We start from the raw sequence: 13,448 nt of genomic DNA, 5'->3' as shown, positions 1-13,448 counted from the left end.
CAGACCAAAACTGAGTAAGGGGTCTCCGACAAAACAATTTTTGTTTGGATGTGAGTTTATTTACATGAAAGCCTTACAAAGGCATAAAAGTCACATTTTGTTTCACATTTAACAAAATGTATTGACTGAAATAAAGCTGGCATTGTCCCACACACTCAGGACACCTAGTCCCGCGGGGCTCTCTTGAGCAGTCCTGTGGTGGCAGGTCAGAACCCAAAGGCCTCAGCTTGCCTTGGGTGCATCCAAGCCCCACCTTGCCCCTGAATCTGGGGCCGGCCTCAGTCCATCTGAACGGCATCTAGTTCATCCAAGAACCGCCGGCACTTCCCCATCAGGACCTTGACAGCTTCGCTCACCAGCACATCTGGTGGCAACACCCCCGTTGACTCCACAGAGACTGGAACCAAAGAGACATTTTAACCCAGGTAGGGCTTGCAAAAGCTCCTGCATTAAGTCATTGCTAGATTCCACATCTGGACTCTGCAAGGAAGCTGTAGCACCAAAGCCGCCCGTCCCTCTCTCCGCCCCACCCCCAGTACTCACAGATGTAATGGTCTCGAACCCGAGCAAGCCGTACAACCTTCTTTAGCTTCTCATTCCGGAAGACTTCCCTGCTGAAGGTATCTAGCCGGGGATTGGCAACTCTGGCCACCTTTTTACCTAATGAAAACCAACCATGTTAGAAACACGAGCCCCAAGCTTGTATGTCTGCTGCCTTCAAGAAAACATACTTTAGGTCCTGACCTGAACAGCACCCCAAATACCGTACCGTGGACTTCATGCACTTCAATAACACCCGGTGAGAAGCACTGGCGCAGCTCCTCAGCGGCCTCCCCTTCCACGGGCTCGAGCAAGGTGATGTCCGGCAGGAGCCTGTAGCTGGCTGTTGCCACAGGTGAAAACTTGGCATGATCTTTGCCTAGAGGGAAAACAGCACCTGTGGGAAAACCCTTCTTCACGTTCCCAAAGGCCCACTGGCTTTCTGCCCATCACATCTCAGCTGAGTCCCTTAGTCACACCTCACGCCATTGGATTGGAACTACCTTCCTCAGCAGGGCAGCCCCCAGGGTTCTCACCAATGCCCTTAACACAGTGCATGAGTAGGTCGATCTCCTGGCCAGGCCGCAGCTGCGCAATGAGGATGTCGTCATGCACTGGTCGGATAGTGCCCTCCGGGAAGAGGTCAGCCTGGTTCCCCAGGGGGACCCACGTCATGTGTCTGGTGTACACTGGAGGGAGAAGCACATCAAGAAGACCCCAGTCCCTAAAACCGGCACCCACCAACAGATGGGCCCTCTTCCTTACCCTACCAATCAACACTCACCTTTGTGGTTCACATAGAGTTCATTGGGGTCAGAGGAATCTTTAGCAGCATGGGGGTTCCGAGTGCACCTGACTTGCAGCCGAAACTGCAGCGTGTCTATCTCGGTGCCTTCTTCATCTCCTGCACAAAGGGAGGCGGTGGCAGCTCTTAAAGGACTAGTGAATATTTGAGCACCATGCTGAATGCATTAAATTTCTCATGTCCTGGACAAATTTAGTAAGGCAAGGGCAGGGGTTCTCATGGATAAAAAGAATGACGTACCAAAAGATTGCCTAAGGTCTTGTAGTAGTCAATCCAGGATTTGAATACAGGCAGTCTGATTCTAGAATCTACTCTGCAGAGGAGAGCTGCTCCCTTTTCCCCCAAATTTCATTTTCTCAAACTCTCACCTTGGTTCCGATATTCAAAAAGACGGGGGTCGGCATGGATGGGAATGAGCCCCAAGCGATGAGCGAGGATCTCATCCTGCACAATGGATGTGTTGTTGTACACCAGGACTTTTTCCACAGCCATGGTTGGGACCTGCCCAACAAAACAATCACTCATCTACAAAGACCTTAAAGACTCTGCACCTATTCCCAGCCGGCTGACATAGATAGGGAGAGACCTCTTCCTAGAAGAATCCTTGATTAGAAGTTTACAAATGAGCAAGAGGAATGCTCAGCAAAACGGCAGGAAAAATAAACCCTGAAACAATTCTACAAGCGAGGTCAATGGCACGGTTTCCCCATGCAGCTCTACCCCGTCACCAGGCCCACCAATACCTCAGCCAACAGAATGCGTCGAAAAGCATTGGCAATGGCTGCGTCAATTCCCACCATGTCAAACTCCAATGAGTTTTCATCCAGGTGTACCACATCCACATGGAAATTCTAAAGGGACAGGAAAAACACTAAATGATGCTTGCTCTCTGTATAATCAATACCTGCCCCCCCTGGGTATTCCCCTCAAGGTATTAACATTCTGTCTCATCCAAAAACCTCCCTTTGCCCAGATGGCCCTCATTAGATGTTCCATCCTCCCCAAGTCCTCCTTTATGAGTTTCTTTTTAAAAGTCTCCCTGTTTTCATCTTCCATTCATTTACAATCCTCTGCAGTATGGCTTCCGGCCAGGCCATCCGCAAAGGCTATTGTACTAAAGAACGTGCTTCCATACTGCTTAGTCCAGTTGACACTACTCAGTCCTTATTACATTCCTCTGTTGTATCTGGCATTGTTGATAGGGTCCCTCCTTTTTCGAACTCTATTGCCTTGATTTCTGAGCACCAATCTGGTTCTCTCCCTTCTCTGATCAATCCTTCCAAATTCATTGTCTTCCACCTACTCCATAAATATTACGGTTTCCCAAGTTTTTGCTTTCCCAAACCTATTTCCCAAGTTTTCTCTCCAGGGTGACCTCAACCACACTCATGGTTTTAGCAACTATCTCTATTGACAACGCCCCAAATTATATCTCACTTTTGACCTCAATTGAAACATACATTCTACTAGCCTGCTAGACTTCTCCACCTGAAGGAAACTGAAAGCATGCATCACCATTTCCCAGCCCCAGTTCTCATCAATAAATGACACCACCATCGATCAAAGCAGTTCCCCAAGCTATGTCATTTTACAGTCTCCCCTCACGGTTGGTATCAAAGCAATCACTAAACCTACCTTCTATCTCCCCTTTGCTCTGTCACTTAGTGTCTAAGACACACTTTATTCAATCTTGCCTACCATTCATGCTGACCCACTTTACTTCTGCCCTCCTCCCCATTCTAGATTAAGTGCCTCTGCGGAATGGGACAGCCCGCGACCCACCTCCGGTCATCCTTAGTGCTATCAACCGCCTTTGCCACATTATACTGGAATCATTTGCTTACCCGCGCTCTTCCCCAACAAGACTGAATATGTTCGCAGACCAGAGCAGAAACCGTGTACACGGAGCGCCTAACACAGCACTCAATAAACGTTTTAGGAACGGAGCGAAACCCAAGGATAGCTTCTGAGGCACCGGCTGCTCAGATCACACTGTCCGATCCTCATACCCTCTCCGGACACCTCCGGCTCCACCCACCTTCTCGAAGCGGTCCTGGTCCCAGGCATCATCATAACCGGAATAGTTACCGGGAAAGTCGGTGGTATGAACCTAGAGCAGAGAAGAGTCTGTCCGCGAAGGGGCAGCGAGGCCAAGCCCGTCCCCACTCCGATCCCAACTCATCCCTGTTCCACTCTCATTTCTCCTCCCGAGCTCAAGACCGCAAGGCTTACATTGCGAACCCCGAACTCCCCGAGAACCACGCGGCTCCGCATTTCCTCCACTGCCTGGGGCGCCGCCATCTTCAACCCCTCCACGTGACTAGGGTAGCAACTGGCGCCTGCGTTCTAATCGCCCTCCTCCGTCTCCGTGGCAACGCCCCGCCGCCTGGAAGGTTAAATATCGCGAGATTCTGCCCTGTCTCCGTCCACGTCCCCAGCTTCCGGAAGTTAGTTTAGGCCAAACATCCGGGTTTCTCATTTTTGCGTTCCGTCTGATCCCGCCTCCCTTTTGCCCCTGGACCTCTCCTTTCTTCAGGCCCACGTCTCTCCCACTCCTCCACGAGCGGGACTAGCGCAGGCTTCCGCGACGGGAGCCCTCGAGGGACATGGCAACTACGGCGGCGCCGGCCGGCGGCTCCCGAAACGGGGCTGGCCCAGAATGGGGAGGGTTCGAAGAAAACATCCAGGTAATGGCCCCAAGGCTTCAGCTGCCAGCTGCCCAGGGTCGGCAGTCGTCCAGAAGTGTCGTGGGGACTCTCCCTCGGGGCCTGGAAGTCTGCTCCATTTGCAGCACTTTTTCTCTCCTTTGGCTCTTCGAGCACACACGAAAGTCAGTGGGACCAGTGATGACCAGAAAAGGCCAGACTTGTACTCCAGTCAGAGGGCCTCGGTCTCTGGGCCAACCCGCTCTTGCTTTCGGGACAAATTAGGAGGTCGGTCGGGGTGAGGCATGGCAGCGGGTGGGGGAGTAATGCACTGGCTGAAACCATACTGTGTGCACAGCCTTGCATGGGGGTTGGGAAAGACAAAGGAACTGGGCACATTTGCAGCCCTTTGAGACTTTGGTAGGGAAGGTAGGAGGAAGACATGTATGAAATATAGTGAGTGGTTTCCCAGGCGAGAAAAGAGAGCCAAACAAGACAGATTTTGAGAGCAAATGACGAGAAGAGTGGCACCATCTATGGTGATTCCAGGCCATATCCCCATCAGTGGAAGGACAAAGCCCCAAGTCCTGGGATGAACAGAGAAACACTTAATGGATGGAGCAGAAAGGGCCTGCACAGGAGGAGCTATTGTCTTCACAGGGCGGGGGTTCGGCTGTGATTGACATGGAGAACATGGATGATACGTCAGGCTCCAGCTTCGAGGATATGGGTGAGCTGCACCAGCGCCTGCGCGAGGAAGAAGTAGATGCTGATGCAGCCGCTGCTGAAGAAGAGGATGGGGAGTTCCTGGGCATGAAGGGCTTTAAGGGACAGCTGAGCCGGCAGGTGGCTGACCAGGTAAGCAAGACTGGATACCTGGCAGGTGGAAAAATCCACCTAGGAGGCCCCAGGTTCTGGAGTTGGTGTTGATGAAGGTCAGTCACCCCAGGTTGTCCAGTTAGAACCATGTAGAAATCCAACAGAAAATCAGCAACAGGACTGAGAGCCAAGAGTCTCACACTAGCCACCCACCCCGCCCGTCCTCTTTCTTCAGATGTGGCAGGCAGGAAAGAGACAAGCCTCCAGGGCCTTCAGCTTGTATGCCAACATCGACATCCTGAGACCCTACTTTGATGTGGAGCCTGCCCAGGTGCGAAGCAGGTGAGGACCCTTCTCCTGACGGAAGCTGCCCTCCTCACACCTCGTCCTTCAGAGGACAGAGACCAAGTCTTTAGACACCCGTCTTCATGACACCAGCAGCCTCCATCGTTGTACCTGTACCCCAGCCACGCCATCCTGTCAGCATTCCTCCATGCTGGTAACACACTGCCTTCTTCCTCTTGTCCGTCTAGTAAGCTACTCCTCTTTGGTCAAAACCTAGCTCAAATGTCGCTTCCTTTTTTCCCCATTCCTCAGCCTCATCCCTAGTTTGTCCTTTCCTGGTGCTCCCGTATTGCTCTGCGCTTTCCCCTAATAAATAACACTTCAGCAGGGCTGTACTTTCTTATTCTTCAGTCTGTCTCCCCAGAGACCGCTTCAAAAGCAGGCTCTGTTTTGTTTATCTTTTTATTCCAAGCACCAGAACAGCCTCTGAATCAGAATATCGGTACATAGTTGTTGAATGATTTCAAAAGCTAGGATTAATCTTGGCTTGGTTCTTTGTTCAGACTTGAATGTAAGTCTTGCTTACCAGATACCCAGTGTACTCAGCAAGTACTTACTAAGCTTTTGCTCTGTGCCAGGTACTCTACTAGCTGTGTCTGATTTAGTGGTGAAGACAGATGAGAGCTCTGCTCTCGAGTGTAATTACAGTGTAGCACTCATTTGCTATGAAGGGACACATAGAAGGGACACTTGACCCAGAGTAGGTTTGAGGTGGAACAGGGCAGGTTTCACAGAGAAGGGTAAAATCCAGCCAAATTCGAAGGTATTTTTAGGAACTAGCCACTTAAGAGAACAGGGAAGTGGCTTGTACTTGTACTTGTATTGCTTCTGCCTGGAATTGTCACACCACTTCAAATGTATTTTAAGAAAATGCTCGGCAGTGCCTGGAGCAATTGTAAGCAGACAGAGGCAGGAGGCACACTGGTTCCCTCAAGTAACCTTCACTATTACAGTGTGGAATTCTGGGCATTCTCTGAAGTTTGCCTTTTAGAGGAGAGCATGTCAAATAGGAAAATTGTCAAGCCCTTTCCCAAGGCCCAGCAGGGCTCCCTGAGTTCATATTGCTGCTGCACCAGTCAGTACAGCATCAAAGCGTTGTCCTTCCTGGAAGTATTTTTAGGGGCAAGGAAGTGATCTCCTCATTCTCCCTTTACCATCCATCATGTTCTCTGGAGTTAGAGAAGTGAGTGAGATTCAGGCCCTTGAGAACCTCATAGCCTCGTGCTGCCTCTGTCTGTGCTCATCTCTCCTCTCCTCTCCTCTCCTCTCCCAGGCTCCTGGAGTCCATGATCCCCATCAAGATGGTCAACTTCCCCCAGGTGAATAGGGGGTGGCATGACTAGAAGAGCCAGGGGGAGGCACCAGATCAGAGGGTGGGGCCACCAGACAAAGCCTGGGGAGAAATCAGCAGAAGAGCCATTGTACCCTCCAGCCTGAATGAGTTGGTATATTGACAGAAAATCGCTGGTGAGCTCTACGGACCTCTCATGCTGGTGTTCACACTGGTTGCCATCCTCCTCCATGGGATGAAGACATCTGACACCATTATCGTAAGCAGGACAGAGGACTTTGGGGGGCTGGGGGGGGCTGAACTGAGTTGAAAGCTGCCCAAAGAGACAGTGGTGGAGTAAGTTAGAAGCAGCCCTGAGGATGGCCCTGGGTGAGGTTGAGACCATTGGCCTCCCAGGACTAAGTAGAGCCTTCACCCCACAGCGGGAGGGCACCCTGATGGGCACAGCCATTGGCACCTGTTTCGGCTACTGGCTGGGTGTCTCGTCCTTCATTTACTTCCTCGCCTACCTGTGCAACGCCCAGATCACCATGCTGCAGATGCTGGCGCTGCTGGTAAGGAGTCCAGCACGGTGGTGGGCAAGAGTGGTCTTACAAGAGTAGCCAGGCCTTGGTCTGCATCTGTGCTGGGGCCCCAGGGCCTGGAATGGAGTAAGCTGGCTGCTCGACCATTTATTTCTCAGGGTCTCCATGAGGGTCCAGAGGCCAGCCCGGCCTGAATGATTTTCCTCTCCACCATCCTCCTCCCTAGGGCTATGGCCTGTTCGGGCACTGCATCGTCCTGTTCGTCACCTATAACATCCACCTCCACGCCCTCTTCTACCTCTTCTGGCTGCTGGTGGGGGGGCTGTCCACCCTGCGCATGGTAAGCTGGGCAGGGGCTGTCCTCCTGGGGAGGTGGGGGAAGCAGCCCCGAGCGCAGGCAAAACCCCACAAACGGCTCTGAGTGGGACGCCAGAGCCCAAAGATGGTTCTGCTCTAGGGAGGAGTATCTTCCCCACACTGGAGCCAGGCCCTCTGAGCTGTATTCCTGTGGTTCTAGGTGGCAGTGTTGGTGTCCCGGACTGTGGGCCCCACGCAGCGGCTGCTCCTCTGTGGCACCCTGGCTGCTCTGCACATGCTCTTCCTGCTCTATCTGCATTTTGCCTACCACAAGGTGGTGGAGGGTAAGTGCCAGGAGGCCGGGGTGTGGGGAGGGGGCACAGCTGCCGAGGGTGGTGCCCCGCCAGCTCATGCTCACCTTCCATCTCCCTCGCAGGGATCCTGGACACCCTGGAGGGTCCCAACGTCCCACCCATGCAGAGGGTTCCCAGAGAGATCCCTGCCGTGCTCCCTGCTGCGAGGCTATCAGCTGTCGTGCTCAATGCCACAACCAAGGCCGTCGCGGTGACCCTGCACTCACACTGACCCCACCTGAAATCCTGGGCCAGCCCCGTCATCCCCAGCTGCGGAGTGGAGGACAATTAAAGAACAGTGCTGATGACATGTGTCTTTTTGATGGGGTCTGCAGCTGCCACAGAGCCGGAGCCACTTAAGCACCTCCTTTGATGCTGGTCGGGGCTTCCGAAGGGCACAAGGCCAGGAACTCGTGGCCAGGACTGCAGCGCTCTGCAGTCAGTGCAGAAAGTGGGTCAGCGCCCGGGAGGCCCTCTCACCACCCATCCCTTCCTTCCTCTTTATTTTTCCCACATTGTCTTGCTAAATATAGACTTGGTAATTAAAATATGGATTGAAGTCTGGAACTGCAGCTACCACTCCACTGGTCCTCCCTGCCCTCCTACTTCCTGTCCACTTTCCGGTTCTTCTGTCAGTGGTGGTATAACGTCTTGTTCCCTTATTTATACCCTCAGAACGTAAGGTGAGAAAGGCAGGATGAACGTGAGACAGCCCAGGCTACACTGAAGGCAGTGACTGAATATGGAACCTGTCCCCAGGGGCAGGGGACACCTGACCCATGGAGCAGCAGGGTGGCCTCAAACACAAGAACCATAATTCTGATGGAACAAAGCGCCCAGCTTGAGTCTGAGCTCAGGTGCACTCTTGGGACCACTAATGGAGCAATGACAATTGGACAAAAACTTCCAGATTCAACCCCATAGCATTACAAGACCCTTACGGACCTGGGCCATCATATAGGGATAATTTTCCTATGGGGAGCTCACATTCGAAGCCAAACTTGGCCTTGCCCTGGTTATACTGGGGCCAGAGGAACAAAACTCTGTTCAGGAGTTCTGTCCTTCCTCTTGAAGAATGCTGGTTACTCTTAAAAACCACCACCACCCATGCATAGCACCATCCACCCACCACCCATTTAATCTGCTCCACTTAACAGATGAACAGAGGGAATAGAATTTTTGACCTCTTCCCTGCACTTATGTTACTCATTAAAAAAAAAAATTATTACCCTAGTAAACCAAGTTCAGCATCTTTCCTTCCTAATAAAGGGACTAAAAGACGTGCCCTTCATTTGCCCAAGGTGACCTATGTTCTGTGTAGCCCCACACCATCACCAGTGGACAAAGTCCCAACAACACCGCCCACACTGCAGTGTGTCCTTCCTGAGGGCTCCAGCCCACTCTCCGTGGTCCCGTCTCCACTCCAGGCCGCTGATCCTGCCACTCCATTTATTTGGGCTACCCCAGTTTCAGGGCATCAGCTGTGCCCTGCGCACCTGGGGAAGGGGCGGCACCAGTACCCTGCATGTACCTGCGGCTCACCTGCCCCAGGGACCCTTTGGGAAGATTCCCCTGTGCCTGGTAATCCAGATTGCTTCTGCCCGGCCTGAACTCGCTCCATCGTGGCGAGGGGCACTCGGGGAAGTACTCGTGGGCTGGAATCCCTTCGCAAGACGTGCCTCCCGGCGCGGGGGCGCGGGGGCGGGGCGAGGCCCGGATTAAAGAACCCTGAAGATTTCCAAACGGGACCGGAGGGCGTGCCTGGGATTCAAGCGTTGGCACCTCGTTCCTCTGGCCCTTAGGAACGAGGAACGACGGGAGAACCGGCAAAAGAACGCGGTCAACGTCTCAAACGCCACCTCCAATTGACGTGCCTCCATTTTCCCCTCCGCACCCATGCCAGCCGCCGGCTCGATCCTGCTACCTACTTTCTACCTGTTTGGCCCCGCACCCAGGGGAAGAGCGTCCCCACCGCTCCTGAACCACCGGTGTGCGCAAACCTCGTGGGCCCGCATGGCCTAGGCAGGGGGCGGGGCGAGCGGTGGTGACGCGGCTGTTGCCATGGGAACTCACCGCCCGCTCCCGCGCAGGAGCCGAAGCCCAGGCTGCCGCCCGCCGCCGGCTGCCGGTCTGCCCGCTTTGGGCTCCTCTCTTTGCGGGCGCGGCAGGGAAAGCCAAGCTGGAGGAAGGGAGGGAGCAGATGCGGCCCCTGAGCGGGAACCAGTCCCGCGCGTCCTAAGCCGCGGCCCCTGCTGCAACGGCGACGGACAAGGACAAGCGCGGAGCAGCCCCCGGCCCGCCCCAGATCGCGCACCCCGGCCCGCGGCCCAGACACCGGCAGCACGGTCCGTCCCGGCGCCAGCGCCGCGCGGTCTCAGCCCGACCGGCGACCTCGGCGCCTCCGCCGCCCCGGCCAGCTCCGGCCCGGGCCCCGGCGCTCTTCGCCACCGCAGCCGCCGCCGTTCCCGCCGCCACCTCCGCGGCCGCCTGCGCCTCTGCCGCCGCCTCTGCCCCCGCTCCGGCCGCGACCCCTGCCCGGGCCCCGACCTCAGCCCCGACCCCTCCCGCGGCCCCGCCGACCTCGCCCACGTCCCGGGCCCCGGCCCCGGAGGCCCAGCCGTGGGCACGATGCTGCCCAGCTCCATCCAGATTTCGGGGGAGCCGCTGTCAGGCGCCGAGGTGCGGGACATCTGCCGCGGCCTGCGCGACAACGCCGTGCGCCTGCTCTCCCTGCGCGGCTGCCGCCTCTGCGACCGCGACTTCGGCCGCATCTGCCGGGCTCTGGCCGGGGCCACGTCCCTGGCGCAGCTCAACCTTAACCTGGGCGTCGTGTCCAGCCCCAGCCGCATCAAGCAGCTGGCGGAGGCGCTGCGGACCAACCGCTCCATCCAGTCCCTCTTGTGAGTGCGCCCCCTCGCAAGGGGGTCCCGGGCGCTGCACCCCTTCTCGCACTCACCTGCCACCTCCGCTTCCTCCACACCTTCATGTACCTCTTTCTACCAGCCTCCCTTCTCCGCCGTTACACACACCCCTCATCCCTCTGCCCACGCTTGCACAATACCCTCCAAGCGCATCCCTTCTCTCCAGACTTTGCACACGCAGCCCCACCCCCAAAGGAGATGGGATTCCCCCCTTTCCTGGCAGGGCACGTGTACCTCCCTCCTAATCACCCGCATTGACTTCTGGGGTCAGCGCCTCAATTCCCAGGATGGACGGAACACCCATCTGGGGACTAGACTCCTGCCCCTACATTCTGCCTCCTCAGGGACCCTAATCCACCCGCCCCCCCTCCTCTCTGCTCTGTCCTGGGTCCCAGTCCCTGCCCGAGAAAAGAAACCGAATTCCATTTCTACCTGTATTCCTTTCGAATCTAGAATTTTCTTTCTCTCTTCCCAAGGCCTCTCTCTCCCCAGTGCTGTGACTGAGTGCCCTCCTTACCTCTGGGGCTCACCTAATGGAAAGCACCCCCTCCCCCTCCAGATAGGGCTGATGACCGCAATAACCTCTGCTCTTTGGTCCCAACCCCTAGCCTGCATGGGAGCCCCCTGACAGATGCGGGGCTGGCCTTGCTGAACCCAGCCCTGGCGCTCCACCCTGCCCTTGTGGCCCTGGACCTGGGGGACTGCATGCTGGGCGATGAAGCCATCAACCTCATCTGTGGCCTCCTCCCCCCAGACGGGGCCAAGTCTGGTGAGCAGGGCCCTGCTGAGGGGCATGGGCTGGCGCAGCTTTGATGAAAAGCTAAGTGCAGAGGGCAGGGGGCGTGGCCCAGAGCTGAGGGCTCCGACAGTGTGGGTGAGAATGTTTTTAAATCCTCTCAGGAAGGAGAAGGATTAAGGGCTGAGCAGGATGGAGAATCTGGAACCAGGTTCCGGTGGGCAGGGAAAGCGTGGGTCTCGAATGGCCCTGAAGTTCTGTGGTGGGGGTGGGGTGACTCCAAGCCACTAGGGACACCTCAGAAACCCAGGGCAGGGTAGAGGCTTAAGGAGTGTCTGATCTCCATCCTGGCTTCTCCTTCTGATGTTGCCCAGGCTTGAAGGAGCTAACGCTGAGTGCCAATCCTGGCATCACCCCTAAGGGCTGGAGCCGCCTTGCCATTGCTGTGGCCCACAGCTCCCAGGTCCGCGTCCTCAACCTGGATTACAACCCCCTGGGTGAGGTTCAAGAAAACCCCCTTAGAGTCTCACCACCCACCCCCATCCCAGAACTTAGGACCATCGGTTGCCATGCTAACCCCCACCCTGGGGGAGGGAAGATGGAGGGAGGTCTGGGAGCTAGTAGAGGAGCCACCTGTGTGGGGGATCAGATGACCAACAGGTAGATCAAAGCACCCGTCACCACCGCTGGGCCTGGCTTGCTTCATGGGTTCACTCACCAACCACAGTGCTCCCTTCCTGGCCACCTATCAATTGTTTCCTGGCCTGGGGGTGGCAGCCAAGGCTGCTAGGGCAATGGGGAGGCTTTCAGGAGCAAGGGTTAGCAGGCCCGTGCGTGTATGCAGGTTTGTGCATGTGTGTGTGTTGTCTCCCCAGGTGACCATGTGGCAGGGATGCTGGCTGTCGCTGTGGCCTCCAGCCGCACCTTAGAGGTCCTGGACTTGGAGGGCACGGGGCTCACCAACCAGTCAGCTCAGGTGAGACATCTTCATGTTTGGGGAAGGCCGGAGGTAGGGGTGGGAGTTAGCCAGGGTGTCTGGACACACCGAAGGGGTGGCAGGATGGAGTCAGGGGGGCCACCTTAACTGTGTTTATCCTTTTCCGTACTCTTCTCCACGCCAGACCCTGCTGGACATGGTAGAAAATTACCCCACGGCTTTGCGGAGCCTGGTGTTAGCTGAGAACAGCATTAGCCCTGAGCTGCAGCAGCAGATCTGTGACCTCCTTTCTGAGGGAGAGGAGGAAGAAGAGGTGGCAGGAGGGTCCGGGGACACGCAGGAAGGAGTGAGGGGGCGGGAGCCTGCTGCCCACCAGAGAGGCAGCAGCTCCTGGATGTGCCCCAGTGGTAAGAGCCCTGTGGGTTGACCGGAGCCAGGTCTGAAGAGGCCTGGGAGCTGGGAGGGTGGGAATGGGAAACCGAGGCCATTTCTCTCCTATTTGTGGTGCCCAGTGGAGGGACGAGTGGCGCTCTGAAAACCCCTCTGCCCTTCCACAGATCCCAGCTCTCAGATGGTGCTAATGACGTCAGGACTCGGGGACAGTCTGTTGGCTGAGACGGAGATGTGACTCTGCACTTGGGTTTCTGTGCATCATTACATTTGTCTATGTCCGCAGCACCTTGCCCCAGATATCAGGGTCAGGCCCAGGGCTTGGGAGGGAGGGGGTAGCCCGGGGCTCTGGCAGCTCCGGGCAGTATGGTGGGAGGCTCTGGAAGCTGTGACTGAGCAACAGCCTTGGGGGTACTTGAACTCAAAGCAGTGGTTCTGGACTTGTTGGCAGGTCTGGCTGCAGCCCGCTGGCTCGGAAGAGATTTTATGAACTCTACAACCTGGCGTGTGTGGCTGTGGTCACTGGGGGCCGGCAGTAGGGGAGGAATTGGAAATACCACTAGGCACCTGTAGGGGGCAGTGCCGTCCCACAGCCAAAGTGTCCTCTGGCCCCCAAAAGTCCCAAACAGGTCTGGCTCAGGCTTAGGATCTGGGGTTCTGAGATGACATTTTACACAGGCCCCATAAGGATATAACTAAGGTAAAGAAGCCACCTCCAGAGCTGGTCTGGTCTGGACTCTACCTCAAGGGGAGACTCGGGGACCCTGTCAAGGCTCCTTGAGGTACACCTTCTTCCACTGCCTGATGCTCTGAGCCCAGGAAGCCCCAGGCAGAGTGGGGCACGG

General features: G+C 55.9%; 3 protein-coding genes across 5 annotated transcripts; 2 read left to right on the top strand and 1 right to left on the bottom strand.

Moving 5' to 3' along the window:
• Nucleotides 1–37: 37 nt before the first annotated feature.
• Nucleotides 38–3,726, bottom strand: POLR1C (RNA polymerase I and III subunit C). Its single transcript, XM_019738467.2, has 9 exons — nucleotides 3,578–3,726; nucleotides 3,384–3,455; nucleotides 2,089–2,196; nucleotides 1,714–1,846; nucleotides 1,325–1,444; nucleotides 1,077–1,229; nucleotides 770–919; nucleotides 544–660; nucleotides 38–397 (listed from the first exon to the last, which is right to left on the bottom strand). Exons 1-9 carry the CDS (start codon nucleotides 3,644–3,646, stop codon nucleotides 279–281), a joined length of 1,041 nt encoding a protein of 346 aa, XP_019594026.2. The 5' UTR covers nucleotides 3,647–3,726; the 3' UTR covers nucleotides 38–278.
• Nucleotides 3,727–3,808: 82 nt separating this feature from the next.
• YIPF3 (Yip1 domain family member 3) lies at nucleotides 3,809–8,191 on the top strand. Of its 2 annotated transcripts, XM_019738465.2 has the most exons (9): nucleotides 3,809–4,032; nucleotides 4,651–4,848; nucleotides 5,045–5,151; nucleotides 6,428–6,473; nucleotides 6,612–6,704; nucleotides 6,868–6,999; nucleotides 7,196–7,309; nucleotides 7,487–7,610; nucleotides 7,703–8,191. In XM_019738465.2, the coding sequence occupies exons 1-9, from the start codon at nucleotides 3,952–3,954 to the stop codon at nucleotides 7,849–7,851; spliced, it is 1,044 nt and encodes a 347-aa protein (XP_019594024.2). In that variant the 5' UTR covers nucleotides 3,809–3,951; the 3' UTR covers nucleotides 7,852–8,191. The 2 variants fall into 2 exon arrangements, with proteins under 2 accessions (XP_019594024.2, XP_019594025.2); XM_019738466.2 differs by lacking the exon at nucleotides 6,868–6,999.
• Nucleotides 8,192–9,375: 1,184 nt separating this feature from the next.
• LRRC73 (leucine rich repeat containing 73) lies at nucleotides 9,376–13,102 on the top strand. Of its 2 annotated transcripts, XM_019738428.2 has the most exons (6): nucleotides 9,387–10,519; nucleotides 11,149–11,309; nucleotides 11,651–11,773; nucleotides 12,152–12,252; nucleotides 12,398–12,620; nucleotides 12,771–13,102. In XM_019738428.2, the coding sequence occupies exons 1-6, from the start codon at nucleotides 9,681–9,683 to the stop codon at nucleotides 12,839–12,841; spliced, it is 1,518 nt and encodes a 505-aa protein (XP_019593987.2). In that variant the 5' UTR covers nucleotides 9,387–9,680; the 3' UTR covers nucleotides 12,842–13,102. The 2 variants fall into 2 exon arrangements, with proteins under 2 accessions (XP_019593988.2, XP_019593987.2); XM_019738429.2 differs by lacking the exon at nucleotides 11,651–11,773 and having other exon boundaries at nucleotides 9,376–10,519.
• The last annotated feature ends 346 nt before the right edge of the window (nucleotides 13,103–13,448 follow it).

Source organism: Rhinolophus sinicus, linkage group LG05, assembly GCF_036562045.2.
Source record: "Rhinolophus sinicus isolate RSC01 linkage group LG05, ASM3656204v1, whole genome shotgun sequence".
Classification (NCBI taxonomy): Eukaryota; Metazoa; Chordata; class Mammalia; order Chiroptera; family Rhinolophidae; genus Rhinolophus; species Rhinolophus sinicus.
The sequence above is the reverse complement of the archived record's forward strand: the minus strand, read 5'-3'. Positions and strand labels throughout refer to the sequence as shown.